Source organism: Heptranchias perlo, chromosome 1 (assembly GCF_035084215.1).
Source record: "Heptranchias perlo isolate sHepPer1 chromosome 1, sHepPer1.hap1, whole genome shotgun sequence".
Taxonomy (NCBI): Eukaryota; Metazoa; Chordata; class Chondrichthyes; order Hexanchiformes; family Hexanchidae; genus Heptranchias; species Heptranchias perlo.
Window position 1 is genome coordinate 164,423,139 of NC_090325.1, and position 25,077 is coordinate 164,448,215.

At 43.7% G+C, this 25,077-nt stretch overlaps 2 protein-coding genes across 5 annotated transcripts in view; one reads left to right on the forward strand and one right to left on the reverse strand.

The window, feature by feature from the left end:
• cetn4 (centrin 4) overlaps window positions 1-10,477 on the reverse strand; it is a 26,387-nt gene extending 15,910 nt beyond the window's left edge. The window contains exon 1 of one of the 2 annotated variants that reach the window (XM_067993363.1): window positions 10,396-10,477. Coding sequence is in view for 1 of the 2 variants with exons in the window: in XM_067993354.1 (XP_067849455.1) it covers window positions 9,831-9,833 (3 nt within the window). In the remaining variant the exon portion in view is untranslated. Of the gene's footprint in view, window positions 1-9,830; window positions 9,989-10,395 lie in introns of those variants that run through there. The other variant, XM_067993354.1, reaches the window with a different exon arrangement.
• bbs12 (Bardet-Biedl syndrome 12) lies at window positions 10,166-16,922 on the forward strand. Of its 3 annotated transcripts, XM_067993331.1 has the most exons (3): window positions 10,167-10,462; window positions 13,697-13,851; window positions 13,953-16,922. In XM_067993331.1, the coding sequence occupies exons 2-3, from the start codon at window positions 13,843-13,845 to the stop codon at window positions 16,092-16,094; spliced, it is 2,151 nt and encodes a 716-aa protein (XP_067849432.1). In that variant the 5' UTR covers window positions 10,167-10,462; window positions 13,697-13,842; the 3' UTR covers window positions 16,095-16,922. The 3 variants fall into 3 exon arrangements, with proteins under 3 accessions (XP_067849422.1, XP_067849432.1, XP_067849441.1); XM_067993321.1 differs by lacking the exon at window positions 13,697-13,851 and having other exon boundaries at window positions 10,166-10,462; XM_067993340.1 differs by lacking the exons at window positions 10,167-10,462; window positions 13,697-13,851 and adding an exon at window positions 10,699-10,820 and having other exon boundaries at window positions 13,953-16,920.
• Window positions 16,923-25,077: the final 8,155 nt, after the last annotated feature.

Below are 25,077 nucleotides of genomic sequence, written 5' to 3' on the forward strand. Positions count from 1 at the left end.
GGGTAGAAACAGAGAAACTATTTCCTCTGGATTGGGAATCCAGAACAAGGGACAAAATTTTAAAATTAGAGCTAGGCCATTCAGGAATGAAATCAGGAAGCAGTTTGCAGGATTTTGGACTTTTCATTTGCTCATGGAGTAGAGTTTGGTTCAACAAAGGATGGAACACAGAACTGTTTGCCACCTTGAGCAGTCAAGTCTTTCTGGGAAGGTTGACCAAGTCCGAAAAGTATTATTACTGTTTAGATGGCTAACCAAGACGATGTACTTTTGCAGATATAAGGAGTGAGGTTAAAGATAAGACAGCTGCCTGTCTAGGCCTTGAAAGTCTGTGGGAAACTGTCGTAAACATTAGATGCTGTAGCATCAGGTTGTTTCAACCATGGGAAAGAGGGAGAAGGAAAAATACCAGCAGCTTGTTTTTGACAGCGAGAATGATATAAAAGCAGCCATTCTAAAGTGAAAGGAGGAGACAGTCTACGAGACAGACCAGAAGAACACTAAGAAGGACGTCAACAGAGAAGTAATCCCTCAGTCTCCCGAAGCAGAAGGGTTTGGTTAGATTTAAGAAACAATGGATGCACCATTACACTACTGGGTGTATTTTACAGGCCACCAACTAGTGGGAAGGATATAGACCAGCAAATTTGCAGGGAACTTAAGAGATTTGTAAGAACTATAGAGTAATGATAATGGGGGAACTTCAACTATCCTAAAATAGACTGGGATAGTAATAATATAAAGGGCAAAGAAGGATTCAGGAGAACTTTCTTGATCAGTATGTTTCCGGCCCAACAAGGAAGGAGGCATTGCTGGATCTAGTTCTGGGGAACGAGGTGAGTCAAGTGGAGCAAGTGTTAGTGGGGGAACATTTAGGGAACAGTGGTCATAGTACCATAAGGTTTAGCTTAGTTATGGAAAAGGACAAGGAGCAATCTAGAGTAAAACTACTTAATTGGAGGAGGGCCAATTTCAGTGGGTTGAGAACGGATCTGGCCCAGGTAAATTGGAATCAAAACTTGGCAAGCAAACAACGAACAGCCTTTAAAGAGGAGATGGTTCGGGTACAGTCTAGGTACTTTCCCATGAGGGAGAAAGGTAGGGCAACCAAAGCCAAAGCTCCCTGGATGACGAAAGAGTTAGAGAGTAAGATGAAGCAGAAAAAGGGGACGTATGACACATGTCAGGTTGATAATACGAGTGAGAACTACAGATTCCCTTCAAGTATTTATCTAATTTCTTTTAGAAAGCCATGATTGAATCTGCTTCTACCACCCTCACAGGCAGCGCTTTCCAGATTGTAACTACTCGCTATGTAAAAAGATTTTTCCGCATTTTTTTTATTCCTTCATGGGATGTGGGCGTCGCTGGCAAGGCCGGCATTTATTGCCCATCCCTAATTGCCCTCGAGAAGGTGGTGTTGAGCTGCCTTCTTGAACCGCTGCAGTCCATGTGGTAAAGGTCCTCCCACAGTGCTGATAGGAAGGGAGTTCCAGGATTTTGACCCAGCAATGAAGGAATGGCGATATAGTTCCAAGTCACGATGGTGTGTGACTTGAAGGAGAACGTGCAGGTGGTGTTGTTCCCATGTGCCTACTGCCCTTGTCCTTCTACATGGTAGAGGTCATGGGTTTGGGAGGTGCTGTCAAAGAAGCCTTGGCGAGTTGCTGCAGTGCATCCTGTGGATGGTACACACTGCAGCCACAGTGCGCCGGTGGTGAAGGGAGTGAATGTTTAGGGTGGTGGATAGGGTGCCAATCAAGCGGGCTGCTTTGTCCTGGATGGTGTCGAGCTGCTTGAGTGTTGTTGGAGCTGCACTCATCCAGGCAAGTGGAGAGTATTCCATCACACTCTTGACTTGTGCCTTGTAGATGGTGGCAAGGCATTGGGGAGTCAGGAGGTGAGTCACTCGCTGCAGAAAACCTAGCCTCTGACCTGCTCTTGTAGCCACAGTATTTATACGGCTGGTCCAGTTAAGTTTCTGGTTAATGGTGACCCTAGGATGTTCATGGTGGGGGATTCAGCGATGGTAATGCCAATGGTTAGACTCTCTCTTGTTGGAGATGGTCATTGCCTGTTACTTGTCTGGCGCGAACGTTACTTGCCACTTATCAGCCCAAGCCTGGATGTTGTCCAGGTCTTGCTGCATGCGGGCTCGGACTGCTTCATTATTTGAGGGGTTGCGAATGGAACTGAACACTGTGCAATCATCAGCAAACATCCCCATATCTGACTTTGTGATGGAGGGAAGGTCATTGATGAAGCAGCTGAAAATGATTGGGCCTAGGATACGGACTTAAGGAACTCCTGCAGCAATGTCCTGGGGCTGAGATGATTGGCCTCCAACAACCACTACCATCTTCCTTTGTGCTAGGTGTGACTCCAGCCACTGGAGAGTTTTCCCCCTGATTACCATTGACTTCAATTTTACTAGGGCTCCTTCGTGCCACACTCGGTCAAATGCTGCCTTGATGTCAAGGGCAGTCACTCTCACCTCACCTCTAGAATTCAGCTCTTTTGTCCATGTTTGGACCAAGGCTGTAATGAGGTCTGGAGCCACGTGGTCCTGGTGGAACCCAAACTGAGCATCGGTGAGCAGGTTATTGGTGAGTAAGTGCCGCTTGATAGTGCCGCATGTCACCTTTGGTTCTTTTGCCAATCACCCTAAATCTGTGACCTCTGGTTCTCAACACTTCTACTAATGGCTGAATATAGAAAGTAGAGAAGTGAAAAAGGAAATAAGAGGGGAAAAGAGACAGTATGAGAATAGACTGGCGGCCAACATAAAAGGGAAGCCAAAAGTCATCCATAGGCATATAAATAGTCAACAGGTAGTAAGAGGAGGGATAGGGCCAATTAGGGACCAAGAAAAGAGATCTACGCATGGAGGCAGAGGACATGACTGAGGTACTAAATGAGTACTTTGCATCTGTCTTTACCAGATGCTGCCAAAGTCACAGTAAAAGAGAAGGTAGTTGCGATACTAGATGGGCTAAAAATTGATTAAGTGAAGGTACTAAAAAGGCTGGCTGTACTTAAAGTAGATAAGTCAGCCAGTCCTGATGAGATGCATCCTAGGTTGTTGAGGGAAGTATGGGTGGAAATTGCAGAGGTGCTGGCCATAATCTTCCAATCCTCCTCAGATACGGTGGTGGTGCCAAAGGACTGGAAAATTGCAAATGTTACACACTTGTAGGGATAAACCCGGCAACTACAGGTCAGTCAATTTAATCTCGATGGTGGGGAAGCATTTTGAAACGATAATCTGGGACAAAATTAATAGTCACTTGGACAAGTGAGATTAATAAAGGAAAGTCAGCACAGGTCTGTTAAAGGCAAATCGTGTTTAACTAATTTGACTCAGATTTTGATGAGGTAACAGAGAGGGTTGATGAGGGCTTTGCGGTTGATGATGTGTATACAGACTTTCAAAAGGCATTTGATAAAGTGCCACATAATAGGCTTATCAGAAAATTGAAGCCCATGGAATAAAGCAGGCAGTGGCAGCATGGATGCAAAATTGGCTAAGTGATAGGAAACAGAGAGTAGTGGTGAATGGTTGTTTTTTGGACTGGAGGAAGATATAGAGTGGTGTTCCCCAGAGGTCGGTACTGGGACCACTGCTTTTTTGATATATATTAATGATTTGGGTGTAGAGGGCACAATTTCAAAATTTGCAGATGGCACAAAACTTGGAAGTGTAGTAAACAGTGAGGACGACAGTGATAGACTTCAAGAGGACATAGACAGGCTGGTGGAACAGGCAGACATGTGCCAGATGTAATTTAACACAGAGAAGTGCAAAGTGATACATTTTGGCAGTAAGAATAAGAGGCAATATAAACTAAAGGGTAAAATTCTAATGGGGGTGCAGGAACAGAGAGATCTGGGGGTATATGTGCACAAATCTTTGAAGGTGGCAGGACAGGTTGAGAAAGCGGTTAAAAAAAGCATACGGGATCCTGGGCTTTATAAATAGAGGTATAGCATACAAAAGCAAGGAAGTTATGTTGGACCTTTATAAACCACTGGTTCAGCCAATAGTGGAGTATTGTGTTCAATTCTGGACACCACACTTTAGGAAGGATGTGAAGGCCTTAGAGAGGGTTCAGAAAAGATTTACTACAATGGTTCCAGGGATGAGGGACTTCAATTACGTGAATAGACTGGAGAAGCTGGGGCTGTTCTCTTTAGAGCAGAGAAGGTTAAGAGGAGATTTGATAGAAGTGTTCAAAATCATGAAGGGTTTAGATAAAGTAAAGAGAGAGAAACTGTTCCCATTGGTGGAAGGGTCGAGAACCAGAGGACACAGATTTAAGGTGATTGGCAAAAGAACCAAAGGCAACACGAGGAAAAACCTTTTTACGCAGCGAGTGGTTATGATCTGGAATGCGCTGCCTGAAAGGATGGTGGAAGCAGATTCAATCATCGCTTTCAAAAAGGAATTTGATAAATACTTGAAGGGAAAAAATTTGCAGGGCTACGGGGAAAGAGCAGGGGAATGGACTAACTGGATTGCTCTTAGAGAGCCAGTAGGGCTTGATGGGCCGAATAGCCTCCGTCTGAGCTGTAACCATTTTATGATTCTATGATGTGACCATTCTGAGTTTCGAGTTGTACTATAAACTTCAGGTTGTATGCATCTTTATCTGTAAATGTGTTGTATTTTATTGTTAATAAAACCAATTGTCAGAAAAGTTTACGGCCTTGGTTGATCTTACCTCTGATTACTCTAAAGAGTAAAGAGAGAGTTTTTTAAAAAAAACCCTACTACTTTTTCACACAAAGGAAGTGGAAATTTGGAACTCTATCCCCCAAAAGTCTGTGAATGCTGGGTCAATTCAAATTTAAGATTTTTCCTGTTATTCATTCTTGGGATGTGGGCATCACTGACAAGGCCAGCATTTATTATTCATCCGTAGTTCCCCTGAGACTGTAGTGGTGGGCCTTCTTGAATCAATGCACTCCACATGGTGCAGCTGCTCCCACAATACTGTTAGGTAGGGAGTTCCAAGATTTTGAACCAGCGCCGATGAAGGAAGGCAATAGAAGTCCAAGTCAGGATGTCGTGACTTGGAGGTGATGATGTTCCAAACACCTGCGGCCCGTGTCCTTGTCCTTGTCCTTCTCCTTCTAGGTGGTGGTGGTCGTGGGTTTGGGAGATGTTGCCGAAGCAGCTTTGGCAAGTTCCTGTAGTGCACCTTGTAGATAGAACACACTGCAACGTCGATGGTGGAGGTAGAGGATGATTAAGTGGGTAACGGGTTGATCAAGCGAACTGTTTAATCCTGGATGGTGCAGAGTTTCTTGAGTGTTACAGCTCACCCACCCAGGCAAATGGAGGGTATACCATCACACTCCTGACTTAGGCTTTGTAGGTGATGGAAAAACTTTGGGGAGTCAAGAGGTGAGCCACTCACTGCAGATACCCAGCCTCTGACCTGCTGTAGTAAACACAGCATTCATGTGGCTAGTCCAGTTGAGTTTCTGGTCAAAATGGTGACCCCAGGATGTTAATGCCAATGAATGCAAAGGGAAGTGGTCATTGCCTGCCACTTGTGTGGCATGTATGTTACTTGCCACTTATGTGCAAGCCTGGATATTATCCAGGTCTTTCTGCATGCCAGCATGGACTGCTTCATTATCTGATGAATTGCTGAACAGTGTAATCATCAGCGAATAGCCCCACTTCTGACCTTATGAAAGAGGGAAGGTCATTGATAAAACAGCTGAAGATAGTTGTGCCGAGGACAATGGCCTGAGGACCTTTTGCAGAAGTGTCCTGGGGCTGAGATAGCTGACCTCCAAGAACCACAGCCATCTTCTTTAATGCTGGGTATGACTCCAGCCCATGGACAATTCTCCCCCTGATCCCCAATGACTTCAATTTTACTAGGGCTCTTTGGTGCCATACTCAGTCGAATACTATCTTAATATCAAGGGCAGTCACCCTCACTAAGTCTAGAATTCAGCTCCTGTCCATGTTTGGACTAAGGCTGTAATGAGGTCTGGAGACGAATGGTTCTGGCAGCACCCAAACTGAGCATCGGTGAGCAGGTTATTGGTGAATACACGTAACTAGAAAGCACTGTTGATGACTCCTTCAATCTGGAAAGGTTCCAGCGAATTGGAAAACTGCAAACGTCACACCCCTATTCAAGAAGGGAGTGAGACAGAAAGCAGGTAACTATAGACCAGTTAGCCTAACATCGGTCATTGGGAAAATGCTAGAATCCATTGTTAAGGAAGTAGTAGCATGACATTTGGAGACTCATAATACAATCAAGGAGAGTCAACATGGTTTTATGAAGGGGAAATCATGTCTGACAAATTTATTAGAGTTCTTTGAGGACGTAACAGGCAGGATGGTTAAGGAGGACCCAATGGATGCAGTTTATTTGGATTCCACATAAGGTGCCACATAAAAGATTACTGCACAAGATAACAGCTCATGGTGATGGGGGTAATATACTGGCATGGATAGAGGATTGGCTAACTAACAGAAAACAAAGAGTCGGGATAAAAGGGTCATTTTCAAAATGGCAATCTGTAACTAGTGGGGTGCCGCAAGGATCAGTGCTGGGGCCTCAACTATTTACAATATATATCAATGACTTGGATGAAGGAACAGAGTGTCTAGTGGTCAAATTTGCTGATGATACAAAGATAGGTGGAAAAGCAAGTTGCAATGAGGACACAAAGTGTCTGCAAAGGGATATTGATAGGTTAAGCGAATGGGCAAAAATTTGGCAGATGGAATATAATGTGGGAAAATGTGAAGTCATCCACTTTAGTAGGAAAAATAAAGAAGCAAAATATTATTTGAATGGAGAAATACTACAAAATGCTGCGGTACAGAGGGATCTGGGTGTCCTCGTACATGAAGCACAAAAAGGCAACATACAGGTGCAGCAGGTAATCCGAAAGACAAACGGAATATTGGCCTTTATTTCTAGGGGGATGGAGTATAAAAGCAGGGAAGTCATGCTACAACTGTATAGGGTGCTGGTGAGACCACACCTGGAGTACTGCATACAGTTCTGGTGCTCTTATTTAAGGAAGGACATACTTGCATTGGAGGCAGTTCAGAGAAGGTTCATTAGGTTGATTCCGGGTAAGGAAGGGTTGTCTTATGAGGAAAGATTGAACAGGATGGGTCTATACTCATTGGAGTTTAGAAGAATGAGAGGAGATCTTATTGAAACATACAAGATTCTGAGGGGACTCGATAGGGTAGATGCTCTGAGGATGTTAACTCTCATGGGGGAATCTAAAACTAGGGGGCATAGTCTCAGAATAAGGGGTCGCCTGTTTAAGACGGAAATGAGGAGGAATTTCTTCTCCCATAGGGTTGTGAATCTTTGGAATTCTTTACCTCGGAAAGCTGTGGAGGCTGAGTCACTGAATACATTCAAGGCTGAGTTAGACAAATTTTTGATCAGCAAGGGAGTCAAAGGATATGGGGAAAGGGCGGGAAAGTGGAGTTGAGGTAAAAAAAAAATCAGATCAGCCATGATCTCATTAAATGGAGGAGCAGGCTTGAGGGGCCGAATGGCCTTCTCCTGCTCCTGTTCCTATCTCTTATGTCTTAACTGATTATTGGGAGTAGGCTGATAGGATGGTAATTGGCTGGGTTGGATTTGTCCTGCTTTTTTTGCACAGGATATACCTGGGCAATTTTCTATGTTGTCGGGTAGATGCCAGTTTTGTAGCTGTACTGGAACACAAGTCTTCAGCATAACAGCCGAAATGTTGTCAGAGCCCATAGCCTTTGCTGTATCCGATGCACTCAGCTGTTTCTTGAAATTGAAATTGAAATTAAAATTAGAGCTAGGCCATTCAAGGGCGATGTCAGGAAACACTTCTTCATACAAAGGGTAGTGGAAATCAGGAACTCTCTCCCCCAATAACCCGTTGAGTCTAGGTCAATCGAAAATTTTAAAACAAACAGAGATTGATAGATTTTTTGTTAAGCAAGAGCGTTAAGGGTTACAGAACCAAGGTGGGTAGATGGAATTAAAATACAGATCAGCCATGATCTAATCGAACGGCGGAACAGGCTCGAGTGGCTGAATGGCTTACTTCAGCTCCTATGTCATGTGGAGTGAATCGAATTGGCTGAACATTGGTATCTGCCATGGTGGGGACCTCAACGAGAGGCCAAGAAGGATCATCCACTCGGTACTTCTAGATGGTGCTTCCAAGTGCTTTTCAACAACAGGTGTACTGAGGGACGGCAGTAGATGGTAATCAACAGAAGGTTTCCTTGCCCGGGTTTGACCTGAAGCCATGAGACTTTATGGGGTCCGGAGTCAATGTTGAGGACTCCCAGGGCCACCCCCAGCCCCCTCTGACTGTATACCAATATGCTCCCATCTTTGGTGGGTTTGTCCTGTCAATAGGATAGGACAGGACATTGCCAGGGATTGTGATGGAGGAGTCTGAGATGCTGGCTGATAGGTATAATTCTGTGAGTATGACTATGTCAGGCTTTTGTTTGACTGGTCTGTGGGACAGCTCTCCTAACTTTGGCACCAGTCCCCAGATGTTGGTGAAGAGGACTTTTCAGGGTCGACTGGACTGAGTGTGAGTTTATCATGTTCTGGTTCGATGCCTAGGTTACAGCCAAGTGGCTCGTCTGGTTGATTTTTTTTTCTTTCTAGCGGTTTGATACAACTGAGTGGCTTGCTAGGCCACTTCAGAAGGCAGTTAAGAGTGACAGGCCAGACCGGGTAAGGATGGCAGATTTCCTTCCTTATAGGACATTAGTGAACCAGTTGGGTTTTTACAACAACCAGACAGCTTCACGGTCACTTTTTTTAAATTACCAGATTTTTTTTTTAAAAACTGAATTCAAATTCTCAAACTGCCATGTTCTCTGGATTATTAGTCCAGGCCTCTGGATCACTAGTCCAATAACCTAATTATAATCTGTTACATGAATAATGCAGCAGACTCTCGCATCAGTTAAGTTCAGCAAAAGACTAATACCATTGCTTTTCTGAAGCTGAAAAAGAGAGGAGCATCATGCACGATGACAATATACACGTTAGAGCATAAGAGTTTTGGAGCTGGGATTGACGGCATGTGGTTGTTGTGGTCTTGACTTGCTAAAAAGCCAGGTGGCATTCTACAGAGACTGAGATTTAACAAGTCCAGTTGAAATGGGATGGGTCTGGGCAAACTGGATCATATATCCTGGATTTTGTTAAATATTTTTAAACTGACTATATGATTTCTTTCCCCTTACAGTATACATTAACATCAGATTTTTAAAACATTAAAATTAGCTACATTTTGATTTTGAATTTGCTTGACCTAAACCTGCAGTTGCAGATTTAAAAGGTGAATTACAGTGACCCCATCTATCATGTTATTGCTGACCAAGATAATGACACTTTTTTTACCAATTGAAAGCATACATTTTTAAAAAGATAGTACCCAGAAATGTCAATGGAACCTACTTAGTGCAGTAACTTTATCATTGTGATAGTCTAATAGAAACGCCGTCTTGCGCCTACATTGCGTCCAGTGAAGAACGGTGTTCTCAGGTTGTGGCTGCGTGTGGGTCCACCTGGCAGGAGTAAATCAACAAATTGCCCCCTGAATAACACACGCCGCTGGTCGTCGAGAACAAGTAGAGGGACCACTTATTGGAGTCAGAAATCTTCCCTAACAAACCTTACACACACTTATAGATGTGACATATTAAAGTGGAGGGCAGTGAAATAACCAATCACAACCATGACATGAATTAGATATTAAAAATACCTTTCCTTTCACTCAATAAATAACGGCTTAAAATTACTTTTTTAAAAAAAAACTCTTACCATTGTCCAAAGCTAACCACTTAAACTGTATAAAACAAACTGAAACGCTGAAATCTTCCACCAACTGTTTTGTTTTTCCGCAACGTAAACAAACTCTCGAACACCTCACTTAGTTTTCCAGACAAATCATTACACGTTCACCCGTCAACAACCAGGGCGGGTGCACTGACGTCAATTTAACTGACACCTCAGCTGGCCACCCAGAAGCAAGGATCCGCATTCAAACGATGATGACGCACCTTCCCAAACCAATTGTGTCAGAGAGTAGGCGTGAGCCATGACATCAGGTTTGGTTGCGCGGGAGCCGCTCGCTCGGTATCGCAGCAACCCGCTCAAACTACCGCCTCACACAGTCCGCATGCGCAAACGGGCAAGTTTCTTTAAAAAATGGACCCTGCAAATTAAACACCGAAAACTGTAGGATTTGGTCGCAGTGTTTTATGATTTAATTTTTGTTATTAGTACTTTGGCGGCTAACTGGAAGATTAAAAAGCTTATATGCGTCATTTCCGTTTTTTAAAACGGCATCTCCAGTACCAAATGTGGTTTGTGTCATGACAACTACCTGAGTTGAAGAAGTGTTTGTGTTGGTGGCATCACAACAAATGGAGCAGGCGGCCGGCGACGCGCAGGTAATGGTAACAGCCGCAGCACGGGGCTCGTTTCCTGAATTTGGTGGAAGCGCGGGTTCCGCTTAGGATGCCTATTTTAGTTGACCAATGAGAATGGCACTGGGTTGCTCCAATGTCATCAACAGGAAAACAGATCTACAAGTGACCCCCTCGTGAGGAGGCACAACTAATATAATCCAAACATAAAATCTAATTTAGACAAAAGGAAACATTACAGATCATATTATTTGTGTCTACCAGACATGCCTTGCTGTGCCCACCAGTCACAGAAGGCCATGGGTACCAGTCAACACTACATGCTCCATCTCCAGGGTCACCTGGGCGTGGATAAGACCGTGGAAAAGAGGCACGCAGCCAGGTCAGTCTTCCCCTTGAGCTGTGCTCATCCTGGAACTATAAATGGCTGTCTTTGCTAGGCCCAGGAGCAGACTCTGGGGGAGTCTAGGACAAGGGGGCATAACCTTAAAATCAACGACAGGCCATTCAGGAGAGAAGTTAGGAAGCACTTGTTCATGTAAAGGGTGGTAGGAGTGTGGAACTCTCTTAGTTCAGGAACATTGTGCTAAAATTTAACCAAAAATTGAGGAGCAGCTCCCCTGAACAAATGGCTGAATAATTTTTTTTTTGTAATCTCAAAGTATTCCCCTCCATCACTGTCGATTCACAACAGCTTGGTAATGAGAATTCAGAAAGAAAACATATATTAGTAAAAAGTTTCCACTCATTCAGCATTGTAACTGGGTTTTAGTAAAGCGTATTGATGGTTTGTGATACTTTTGTGGCTTATGTGAACTATGAAAAACTAGCAGTACAATTGCAGTCTTTGTCCTAAACATGGCTGGAGAGAGCATAGAATTTACAGCACAGAAACAGACTATTCAGTCCACCAGTCTATGCTGGTGTTTTTATGCTCCACAAGAGCCTCCTCCCACTCTACTTCATCTAACCTTATCTATTCCTTTCTCCCTCATATACCTATCTTGCTTCCCCTTAAATGCATCAATTCTATTTGCATCAACTATTCCCTGTGGTAGTTCCACCCTTTGGATAAAGAAGTTTCTCCTGAATTCCCTACTGGATTTATTGGTGACAATCTTATATTTACGGCCCCTAATTTTGGACTCTCCCACGAGTGGAAACATCTTTTCTATGTCTACCCTATCAAATCCCTCCATAATTTTAAAAACCTCTATTAGGTTCCCCAGCCTTCTCTTTTCTAGAGAAAGGTGCCCCAGCTTGTTCAGTCTTTCCTGATAGGTATAACCTCAGTTCTGGTATTATCCTTGTAAAGTTTTTGCATCTTCTTCAGTGCCTCTATATCCCTTTTATAATATAGGGACCAGAACTGCACACAGTAATCCAAGTGTGGTCTAACCAAGGTTCTATATATGCTTAACATAACTCCTCTGTTTTTCAATTTTATTCCTCTAGAAATTAACCTCAGTGCTTTATTTGCACTTTTTATGGCCTTGTTAACCTGCATTGCTACTTCTAATGATTTGTGAATCTGTAACCCTAGATCACCTCTACCTCATTTAGACTTTGATTTTCCAAGGAGTATGTGGCCTCCTTATTCCTCCTTCCAAAATGCACCACCTCACACTTGTCTATATTGAAATTATTTAGCCATTTACATACCCATTCTGTAAGACTTGTATTTTGTTGCAGTCTTCCTCAGTATTAACTATACCCCCCAAATTTGGAAACTTTGAAATTGTACTTCCGATTCCTGAATCTTAATTAAATAACTGGTGAACAATAGTGGTTCCAGCACCGATCCTTGTGGAATACCACTTCCTATCTTCTGCCAGTCTTCTGAAATCCATGCAGACTACTCTTTATTATATTTTTGTTTCCTAGATGTTTTTCTATTACTTCTTTGAGTAAAAATTCCATTATCTTTCCTACCACCGACGTTAAGATAACTGGTCTATAGTTCCCTGGACTTGTTCTATCTCCCTTTTTAAATATAGGATAACATTAGTTGTCCGCCAGTCCTCTGGCATCATTCCCTTTTCTAATATAAATTTTATATATAAAGTGCCTCTGCTATTTGTTCCCTAGCTTCTTTTAATATGCGCAAATGCAATCCATCTGGACCAGGGGTTTTATCCTCCCTTAGTTTGACTAATTTATCAATTATCTCCCCCTTTTATATCTGTTTTGTTAGCTTCTTCTAATGTCATGTCCACCTTGTTAGTCTCCCCAATAAATACTGAGGTAAAGTAATTATTTAATATTTCTGCCATTTCGCACTATCCCTATCCTGAATTTCCTTTAGTTATTCATGTGTATGTAGAATACTTTGCTATTTCTTTTTATATTCTTTTATGTGATAAGTGTTAATTACTGCCAATCAACCCCTCTGGCACTGAAAATTAACTATTACAAGTGTGGAGTCTCATTCCTTCAGATGATTGATGTTGGAGATTTTTTTAAAAATGCCAAATTTTAAAATAAAAATGTTTACTTTTCCTTTCTGTCTCTTTTTTTCTCTCTCTTAATCCAATCTTTCTTTTCCTCGCTATTTCTCTTTCTGTACCTGATTTTGACATTGAATTCACCCATTCTAATTTATTTCTTTCTCAGTCCTTGCGCTGTTTATTTCACAATCCTTCAAACTGATTGGTTAAGGAGATACACAGTTGCTCACCCTGCTCACTCAGGTCCCAGATGCCCTGTTTCCCTTACTGTGTTGTTATCAGCTCGCACTTTCAGCAACTTGCCACACAAAATTTAAAATTTGATTGTGCAAGGGCTAGTCTAACTAATGGCAGATGCTGTAAAATGCCCTGCTACTGCAAAATTTGGCCCATTCTATGTCTTTTACTCATTTCATGGATTTGCTTACATATTTCTTCCTCCACTTCCCTTCCATTATTAGGTAGTCTATAGAATTAGGTCCCTATTAACGTGATCGATTCCTTCTTATCCTTTATCTCAATCCATATCGATACTGTTTCTATCTTGATGCTAGTTATGTCCCTTTTTTCTGCCATTATGTTATCTCTAATTAGCACAACTACCCCACACTCCTTCTTCCTTTCCCCCCCCCATCCTTTCTAAATATGTTGTAACCTGCAATATTTAATTGCCATGTTTTAATTATCCTTACTACATCTGGTTCCTCGCAATGAATTATTGCCTCCAGTTCCCCTGAATTGTTTCAGATGCTTGTGCACATTTAATTCATTTTTATTAATCGTTCCTCTCACTTTAAATCTATAATATTAGGGTGAAGTACTAGGACGGATAAGACCATCACAGGTGGTGGAAGCAATTTCAGATGACGAATTAAGAGGATGACACAGTATTAAAGTGGATTGGCTTAAGTGCAATTTTTCCTAGAGCATAGCAGTACCACTGCAGTGAATACACCTATGACACAGGTTTTTACCTTTTCATTAAACAGAAAGTGAGGAAAAGGTTTAAATTTACAAAATTATGACAAAAGTGTAATAGTGTTTTTGACTTTCTCTTCTATTTACAGTCTGTTGAAGTACAGTGCAGATTACTAAACAGGAAATCCCATATGGGCCTGGAGCAGATCTCCGCAGTGGCTGCATCAGGCAGAACATTGCTTGGTTCCAAAAAGTGCTACAAGTTCATTGTAGATGACAACACTGGTGAAACAGCTGTGATTTGCTCTGCATTCAGACTTCTAGAGAATCTACAGTTGGATTGTCCTGTGGGACAGTTGTTGAATGAAGCAGTACAGGCACACTACAAACAATACAAATCTGGAACGTCCACCCTCCTTTTCCTTGCTGGAGCATGGAGTAAAGCTGTTTTAAATTGTATAAAGCAAGATATTCCCATTCCTACCATAGTGTCTGTGATGTATGAGGGACTAGAACATTGCTTTGAGGTACTAAAATCACATCAGATATCCATTGATAGCATTCTAAAAACCTCACAGTGTGAACAAAATCCACAAACAAGTAAACCTGAAAGATTATCATGTGCTTTAACCAGTTCTCCTATCCATCTGATGAATGAAATGTATTCAGTAGCAAAGAGACACACTCCATTTCAGTCAAGTACATCAATAAAAGGGGATTCCACAAAAAACTGCTGTGCTAACAATGAGACTGGCTCCTGTAGGTGGTTTTTTTCAAGTAGTAATATGGCTCATGCCTCTTCTGGCCAAGGTAGACCAAAGCCAAAAGTAAATCTGAGCCGACACTTCAGGAATCCTGTTAGAAACAGACAAGAAGAAACTTTGCCGGATTTGTCAAATAGTTTTCAAGAGGATACCTTTGACACTACAGCTGATTATGCTTGTTTTACAGCGCTGGCTTTATCACTGAGCCATGGAAACCAGAGGATGATGAAATTAGCAGTAAAGGCCTACAAAATTCAGACTGAAAGTTTTTTAGCAGAAAATCATTCTTGCAGAACTCTCCCTGAATTTGAAATTGGTAAATTGCTTACGTATTTCCTGCCAGGACAACCTGAGCACTATTCCTGTGTTAGTTCTGGTTTCATCACATTAATCTCAGGAGAGCAGTCTATGATTGTCAAGCATTTGGCAACTTTGCCTCTTCATACTATACTTATAAATGGAGATTTGACTGATAAGTACCATCATCCAGGGTTCAACAGAATTTCAAATATTAAAATGGTCACTCAGACTGTTAAGGACATTTCTAAAAGTTTAGAAGAAGAGTGGTTAAATACAGCAATGGATATACTTCATAGATTTCACATTCATTTAATTCTGGTAAAGGGAACAACATCTCCATGTTTAATGGATAGGTGTGTGCAAGAAAATATTTTAGTAATTCAAGAAGTGAAAGACCCTGTGTTTCAAAGGTTTGCAGAGGCTATGGGAGCTATCCTTGTAAGTTACATTACACAAGTAAAAGAGAATTGTGTGGGAACTGGAGCACATCTATGTTTCTGGAAAACAGGAAATGGGAATATTCCAAACTTGGGAGAAAGAGTTGCTGTGCAGATAAGTACCTTTAAAACTGCTGTGATCACAGTAGTGCTTTGTAGCCCCTTAAGTTGCAAGCTGCAGACAATAGCAGACCAATTCTGGACTTGTGCATATCGTCTAAAACATGCCCTTAGTGAGCGACGAATCTTTCCTGGTGCAGGAGCCACTGAGCTTCTATGCCTCTGCCATCTAAAACAGCTAATATCAGAAAAAAATGCTTTAAAACCAGAAATTGATGCAGCAAGTTGCATTGATGCACATTGTTCTTCATGGTTTACAGACACCACAGTATTATACAAATCACAAGTCCTGCAGTCCTTGGCTGATGGCTTGGCTGAATACCTTGTGGCAGCCATGTTTAATACTGGCATGTATGGAACACCACTAGACGCTTTGTCAGAAGTGCAAAAGCGTCTTCACAAAGGTGTTGGTCTATTTCCTATCATTTCAGAGTTATCAGGGAAATGTGTGAATGTTAGTGTCCCATGCAGGCCTTCCTGTAGAAGTCCGAGTGAAGACTGCTTTGATTATGAGGTCTATGATAATGTAACAGTCAAACTAGAAGCTTGGAGAAGGGCTTTGAATCTAGTGTTACTGGTACTGCGGGCAGATGCTGAAATCATCACTGGCAGCAGAGCTAAAACGTCTACAGCTGCTGAAGACCAGTTAAGGGAAGCAACATTTCTATAGCGTGAATGGCAAGATCAGCGAATGTGCCAGGACCTTCCCCAATATGGTAGGTAGGTAGGTCTGTACAGACGGTTTGACAGCTTAGCCCACTTTAGAAGTTGTCACCAAAGGCACTCAGCCCACTCCAGGAGGGTTTTGATGCCTTTGAATCCACTGCAGCTGGCTTGGTTATTAAACACTCTGATTAACAATTGGATATAATAAAAATATTGACAGCTGGAATTCATTTTACAAAGTACACTATACTGTGTACATATACACAAAGACTCTGGTTATTCCTTTGATAGTGTTTCCTTAAAGGAAGTAGATACTTGTGTCATTGAGTGATCTGCTCCACTGTGTAGGAGATGTTTCAAGAACTACAGGAAGCTGAACCCTGTAAGTTTTTTGCTGCTGTTATATTTTTTTTAAAATAAAACAATGAACAGCTCAATAAATTTGCCAACTTGTTTTAATTGACAGATTTATTTACCAGTACAGATGACAACAAACTGAACATTTTATTCTTCCTTTAAGAGTAACTAACTCTTCTTGCTTCTAAATGGAACAGTTGATTTGGGTGAGAAGGTGACTTTGTGTGTATGAAAGGCCACATTTCCACAGATGAACATGCTGTCATGTAGTTGGGAGATGATGGATGGCATGCAAAATAATGTATTACTGTTTTTACTATTGCTTTTGTATTGATAGTTGCAGATAAGATTTTTAATGCCAAATGGTGATAGACAAGGGACTGGTAATTGATTCCAGTGATTAGGAAGTATAAAACTAAATGACGTCACTAATCTTGGAAGTTTTTCTTTTCTTTTGTAAATGCACTGAATACTAATGTTACTAAAATGTCCACAATGCTAGTTATAAACATATCTGATCAACAAATATAATACATTCTTTACAACAACAACAGTTTGCATTTATATAGCGCCTTTAACATAGAGAAACATCGCAAGGTGCTTCACAGATGTGTGATCAGCTAAAAATTGACACTGAGCCAAAGAAGGAGATACTGGGTCGATTTTCACTCTCTTGACCTGGCATTAATAGGACAATAATGGCCACAAAATGGGGTCAGTAGGCTTACCGCCCCATTAACCCCAACGATGCAGCCGGCACCATTTTAAAAGGGGCCGCCTTCTGCACCTGTCTGTTTCAGGCGATAGACCCCTTTTTAATATAGAAATTGGGTCTTGTGACATAAATAGGATCCCGATTGCCATTTTCGGTAGGAACTGGTTGGAGCCTGCCCAGCGCAGGTTCCAATCTGTTCCATGGGCGACGGAAGAAAAAAGGCCCAGCAAAGGTAAGTCTTGAATTATTTTTGTGGGCCCCGAAGGAGCAGGAGTGCACCTCTGGGTCCACAAAAATAATCTGGGCTGCTGCCACCTCGGGATCTCCTCCCGCGACTTACCTTCCAGGCGGCAGGTCCAGTCCGTTTTCCTTTGGCGAATCTGGTGAGCTGCATCGAGACGCCTATTTGGCGCCGTGCAGCTTGCCTGGCGAATGTAAATGAGGCTGGAGCCAGCGTGCTCCGCCAGTCGGCCGCATGAAAGCCAAAATAGACCCCATTAGGAGGGGTGACCAAAATGTAGGTCAAAGAGGAAGGTTTTAAAGAGGGTCTTAAAGAAGGAGGAAGAGGCAGAGAGGTTTAGAGAGGGAATTCCAGAGCTTAAAGCCTAGACGGCAGAAGGTACGGCAACAAGGGTGTGGGTGATGCATAAGAGGCCAGAGTTCTCGGACGGTTGTAGGAGACTACAGAGCTCGGGAGGCGAGGCCATGGAGGGATTTGAACACAAGGATGAGAATTTTTGATTTGAGGCGTTGATAGACCAGGAGCCAATTTAGATCAGTGAGCACAGAGGTGATGAGTGAGTGGGATTTGGTGTGGGTTAGTATACAGGCAGCAGAGTTTTGGATGAGCTCCAATTTATGGTGAGTGGGAGGCTGGCCAGGAGAGCATTGGAGTAGTCAAGTCAGGAGGTGACAAAGGAATGAATGAGGGTTTTGACAGCAAATGGGCTGAGGTAGGGGCAGTGACGGGCACTGTTACGTAGGTAGAAGTTGGCCGTCTTTGTGAAGGAGAGGATATAGGGTCGGAAGCTCGGCTTAGGGTCAAATAGGACACTGTGGTTGTAAACAGTCTGGTTCAACTTGAGACAGTGGCTGGGGAGGGGGGGATGGAATCTGTGGTGAGGGCACAGAATTTGTGTTGGGAGCCAAGGACAATAGCTTTGGTCTTCCCAGTATTTAATTGGAGGAAATTGAGGCTCATCCAGGATTGGATGTTGGATAAACAGGCTGATAACACAGAGGCAATGGAGGGGTCAAGGGAGGTGGTGATGAGTTAGAACTAGGAGTCGTCAGCATACATATGGAACGTGGCATCATGTCTCTAGATATCACTATGGGGCAACATGTAGATGAGGAATAGGAGGGGGCCAAGGATAGATCCTTAGGGAACTCCAGAGGTAATGATGCAGGGCTGGGAACAGAATCCATTCTCTGGTTATGATTGGGTAGGTTAAGAGTGAAACCAAGCAGTCCCACTCAGCTGGATAATGGAAGAGAGGTGTTGGAGGTGGGTGCCCATGGTCGACTGTGTCAAAGGCTGCAGACAGGTCGAGAAGGAATAATGCACCATGGTGACAGTCACAGAGGATCTAATTTGTGACATTCATTAGGGCTGTTTCCGTGCTGTGGCAGGGGAGGAAACCTGATTGGAGAAGTTCAAACATGGAGTTGTGAGATGGGCACGGTTTTGGGAGGTGGCAACACATTCAAGGGCTTTGGAGAGGAAAGAGAGATTAGAGATGGGACAGTAGTTTGAAAGGGCAGAGGGGTCAAGGTTGGGTTTTTTGAGGAGTGGGTTAATGATGCAGTTTTGAAAGGGAGAGGGGAGGGCATTACCTGAGGGGAGGTAACCTGCTAGCATAGGTGACGGTATTGATTGAGCAGATCAATAGGTGCAAAAGTATCGTGGCAAAATACCCAAGGGGGGAGAAATGAAAGGTGGCATAACTGGGTGACCGGAAGGGGAGGAGACAGGAGAAAAAGACCCAAGAGAGGTAAAGAAAAGAAGGGAGATACAAGTAATGGGTTCGGGACCAGAATGGCAGCCAAAATGCGCACAGGAAATGGGCACATGAAATTCAGGTTACATGGGCATTGGAAAAATATCCCCTGATTGTAAACAGGAGACAATAAGATAGAGTCCAAAGTTGAAGTCAGAGGTTCCGTGGTGGGATAAAGTTGACTTGCAGATGAACCCACAACCATTTAGAAATAACGTTTTTGTGTGCATTTTATAAAATACAGGGTATTATTTCCTTGATGTCTTTTCTAAGTACTTTTATATTAGAAATGTACAATAATGCACCTTTTCCCTGTTAAGTTCTTCCTGCTGGAATATTTACCCCAGCTACAAGAATAGGATAATTTGGCCATAAACTTTTGAACGGTTTCAAACAGTGTTTGAACTGGTTAGTTACCAGCTACAAATCAAGGGGCTTATTAAAACAGAGTAAAATTGGATATTCTACGATTTTCCCATAAAGCGTTTTAGAATATTATCAGTTGTCTTGAAAATCTCAATTTTCAGCTTTTTCAGATAGCTTACTTTTTAAAGAGGCTAGATCTCTCTCAGGTTCTCAAGAATACAAGGAAAGACTTAAATAAAAACAGAAAATGTTGAAAATACACAGATCATCAATTAGAGGGCTTGATATTGTAGTGGTTTTGGTACTGGGCTACCAACCTAGAGGTTAGGATTTCAAATTCCACCTATGACAAGTTGTGGAATTGAATTCAATAATGTAGAAATTTGTGGTCTAATATCAGAAAATGACCTTGAAAGCTGCTGGATTGTTGTAAAAACTCAACTAGAACCTGCCATCCCTATCTGGTTTGGCCTAGATGTGATTCTAGTCCCACGTTACTTGGTTAACTCTTAATGCCCTCAAGGCAAGTAGGGGTGAGCAATAAATATTGCCTTGCTAGTATCGCAGACATCCAAAGAACAATTTTTTTTAAAAATTAGCATCTGTAAAGAAAAAAGACAAGTTAACATTTTGGATTACCCTTCATCAGACCACCTGAAATATTGGCCTGGAATTTGCTGGAGCAGGGTATCTCGCAGTGTGCCCGGTTAGTTAGAGTTTTTCCTTCACCCTTCAGCTGAAAATTTTTTTGTCCTGTAAGTTTCTGGAAGTGCGAGCTGATAACGGCACGGCGAGGGCAATGGAGCACCTGAGACCTTGGTGAACGACGGGACCAACAGTGGATCTCCTTAGCCAATTAGATTTAAGGATTGAGAAATAAACAGGAAGGACTGAGAAGGAGGGTGAATTAGTGTGAGAAAATTCATTGTCAAATCAGGTACAGAAAGAGAAATAAAGATGGAAAAAAAGATTGGATTAAGAGAGAAAGAAAAAAGAGACAAAGGAAATGTAAGAAAAAAAAATTAAATTTAAAATTTGACATTTTTAAAATCTCCAGCAACAATTCACTACTTGAGGGAATGAGACTCCACACTTTTAATTGTTCATTTTGTGGGCCAGAGAGGTTGATTGGCAGTTATTAACAATTATCATGTCATTAAAAGGGTGCTTGCACTATTAATTACTAATCTTAACTTTCTGTGACAAGTTTAATGGGAAATTAATGTGCAAATGCAGCAACTTCAAGAAAATCACGGGGAGGTTAAAGCCGAGATGCCACTTTTGTGAAACTATTGGCAGAGCAAATTCGCAATTCTCTTCCTCACCACAAGTTGCTGGCCGATTTGCACATTAATAACGGCGTGCGTCGTTCACACACTGTTATTTTTTCAGCACATTCTGGGCCGTTAACTTTTCTTTTCTCCTTACAGATGCTGACTGACTTATTGGGCCCGATGTTAGCAGGGCTGCGGGTTCTCGGCGGGGGGGCTATCGGGCGCGTGGGTAACGCGCCCGGTGAAATTAGTGAGCTCCCCGCGCGATTGTAGCATACAATCCACTAATTGGATCCACTTACCTTGTCCTCCGGGTTCCCCACTGCTGATCTGCGTGGCGGGCGGACTGCGCATGCGCAGTAAGATCTATCAGCTGGAGGAGCTCTATTTAAAGGGGCAGTCCTCCACTGACAGATGCTGCAACAAATAGAAAAAAATCACAGCATGGAGCAGCCCAGGGGGAAGGCTGCTCCCAGTTTAATGATGCCTCACTCCAGGTATCAATACATGGGGTGAGGAGGAGGGGGAGGACAGAGATCTTCCTCCCGGCAGGGGGGAGGAAGCGGCCTGCCTCTGCCACCAGGAAGGCCTGGCTCGAGGTGGCAGAGGAGGTCACCAGCACCACCAACATATCACCCACCTGCATACAGTGCAGGAGGCGTTCCAATGACCTCAGTAGGTCAGCCAAAGTGAGTACACTTACTCTGTCCCCTACACTCCGTCTGCCACATCACTGCCCCCAACCCACATCTCCTTCTGCACTACCAACACTACTCTGTCACATCACCCCTCATACCCACTCAAACCTCATCCTCATCGTACCTGCACCTACTCACCTCGCCAATACTCATCCCGCCACTACCACTCAACCCAATCCTCATACAATCTCATGGCTCTATCTCGTACTCACCCTCTCATGCATCTCTTTCATGGCCAGCCTCACTCAACCTGCCACTACCTGTGCTGCAGCCACAGGGCATGCATCACATATGTGCAGTAGGAAGCGTAAGGCAAACGTGTCATGAGCATGAAGGGGATGCACAAGGGTGTTTGAGGGTTTGTCATGGTTGTTACTTATATTGAATTTCTGACCAACTCACATCACTTATTATATTGGCACCACTACTGCCATGTCTTCGCGAATCTTGTCTGGTCTTTCCTGAGGATCACTATGAAGACCCACAACTGATGCCACCCATTGTGTCACTGCAGAGTGGGTGTAGGTGTATTTGCAGGGCTATTTTGTGCAGACGGCTGAGAGACGTCGGCGATGTCCCCGGTTGCACCCTGGAAGGATGCGGAGGAGAGGTTGTTGAGGGCAGTGGTGACTTTGACAGCGACAGGTAAGAAGATGGTGCTCGAGCCAGCCAGGAGCAGCTTGGCATGAAGGAGGCTGCAGATGTCCACGACTACATGTCGAGTGACTCTGAGCCTCCGTGTGCACTGCTGCTCAGAGAGGTCCAGGAAGCTGAGCCTCGGTCTGTGGACCCTGTGGCGAGGGTAGTACCCTCTGCGACACATCTCTCTCTGCGGTTGCCCTCCCTCCTGCTGTGCAGGTGGATGTGTCACAGCACTCTGTTGTGGAGCTCCACGTGTCAGAGGTGAATGGCGAGGCTGGTGATGCTGTTCGCCCTCCGAGGAGGTCATGACTGCAGCTACGGCGGCCCCCATCCGGAAGATGTACATCTGAGGGGGTCCGCAAGGTAGGTACATGTCTCTGGACCCCGGGTGAAGTGTGCAAGTTGGTGACTTTGATTGTCAGGCGGAGGGTGGTGGAGGCCAAACTTTGTCCCAAGTGACAGAGTGGCCTCCTGCAATGAGTGTGGGTCTCCCCTCACCTGTCAAATGGACCTTTGCAGCTGCCACAGGCTGACAGCTGCAACAGGTCCATTTGAACTGGGAGTGTTTCCCCCAGTGTGGGAAACAGTCCCAGTTTGCTCTAAAATCCCACCCCTCCTCACATACTCCCTTAATCAGGTCAGTTAATGACCTGAACAAGCGAAATAAATGTCTTCAAGTGGCATCCCGCTGGCTTTAATTGCCTGTGAGATTCCCACCAGCGGGGGCTGCGCGTGCACGCCGGCGCGTCAGCGGGGAACCCGGAAGTGCGCGGGTTCGAGGCGGGCTCCGGTCCTGCTCCGGGATTTCACGATTTTCGGGGCCTCTCCGCCAGGAACGCACCCGATAGCGGGTGCTAAAATGCTGCCCATTGTGTATTATTAGCAATTTCTGTTTTTTTTAGATTTTAGAATTTGCAGTTTTTTTTATTTGTACTTAGGAGAGATGTATCCAGCTTTCACAAGAATTAAAGCAAGCAATTATCACTTGTCTGCAATCTAGAAAAGCCTGAGATAGCAGTAGATTTGCAATTGTTTTTATTTCAATATAAAAGTGGTCTAGGCATAGCTTTGTCACATGCTCCAGTAAATTCAGACTGGAAAACTGCAGCCAAGGCATATGAGGGCTGATTTTAACTCACTTTGTCCGGCGGGAACAGGGTGGTAGCAGCCCTAAGATCAGAGAGTGCTGCACTTACTGTCATGTTCCTGCTCTTGCCTGGCGCCTTCACAAGGGCAGGCCCAGGGGCGTGACTGAAACAGGCGAGAGCTTCATTAAAGTATGTAAATCGGGTACTAGGACCACAATACCGTTTTAATGTGTAAAAGCCGAATTAGCACGAGCACTGAACCCACCCAGTACAAGTATGAAATGGGAATTGAAATTGGTATTTAAAGGCGCACTCATCTACAAGCACTCAGATCATTGGTATCTGTGTGAAATTCACCTGGTTGGATTTCTTCACAAGTCGTTCCATTGGAGTGTGCTGTTTATCACTATTCTGTTTCTATAACCTCAAGAAGCACAGGGCTCAAGATGGAAATTATAGAGACTATTGACCCAGAGTCGGTTACCTCCAATTTTCCAAGGAGCAGTGTTATCAGGAGGCTATGCTTCTCCAGAAAGGCTGTCACAGACCTCTGCAGCCTCTGACAAAAAGACCTGAAACCTCTCCCAGCTGACCATGTGATGCTTATGGCTCATTCCAGGCTGCAGCAGTCACGTTAGTGAGTCTTCAATCCATGCTTGCATCAAGCAGGTCACTGACGCCCTCTTTGCCAGGGCCAACAATTTCACGACATTCCCCACGGACGGCAGCAGTCAGTAGGAAAGAGCTGTAGGCTTTGCTGCCATAGGAGGCTCCCCACAGTCTGTCATTGACGGCACCCATGTAGCTACGAGGGCACTTCCCAATCAGCCAGCAGCCTTCGTGAATAGGAAAGGCTACCACTCCATCAATGCTCAGTTGATGAGTCATCACTGCCAGTGAATCATATAGGTCTGTGCTCGGTGCCCTGGAAGCTGTTACATAGAAACATAGAAAATAGGAGCAGGAGTAGGCCATTCGGCCCTTCGGGCCTGCTCCGCCATTCAAAATGATCATGGCTGATTGTCTAACTCAGTACCCTCTTCCCGCTTTTTCCCCATATCCCTTGATCCCTTTAGCATTAAGAAATATATCTATCTCCTTCTTGAATATATCTAATGACTTGGCCTCCACTGCCTTCTGTGGTAGAGAATTCCACAGGTTCACCACCCTCTGAGTGAAGAAATTTCTCCTCATCTCGGTTCTAAATGGCATACCCGTAATCTGAGACTGTGACCCCTGGTTCTGGACTCCCCAGCCATCGGGAACATCCTCCCTGCATCGAGTCTGTCCAGTCCTGTTAGAATTTTATGTGTTTTGATGAGATCACCGCTCATTCTTCTAAACTCTAGTGAATATAGGCCTAGTCGACCCAATCTCTCCTCATACGTCAGTCCTGCCATCCCAGGAAGCAGTCTGGTAAACCTTCGTTCCACTCCCTCCATGGCAAGGACATCCTTCCTCAGATAAGGAGACCAAAACTGCACACAATACTCCAGATGTGGTCTCACCAAGGCCCTGTATAACTGCAGTAAGACATCCCTGCTTCTGTACTCAAATCCTCTTGCAATGAAGGCCAACATATCATTTGCCATCCGAACTGCTTGCTGCACCTGAATGCTCGCTTTCAGTGACTGGTGTACACCCAGGTCTCGTTGCACCTTCCCTTTTCCCAATCTATCACCATTCAGATAATAATCTGCCTTTCTGTTTTTACAACCAAAGTGGATACCCTCACATTTATCCACGTTATACTGCATCTGCCATGTTCTTGCCCACTCACCCAACTTGTATAAATCACATTGGAGCCTCTTTGCATCCTCCTCACAGCTCACATTCCACCCAGCTTT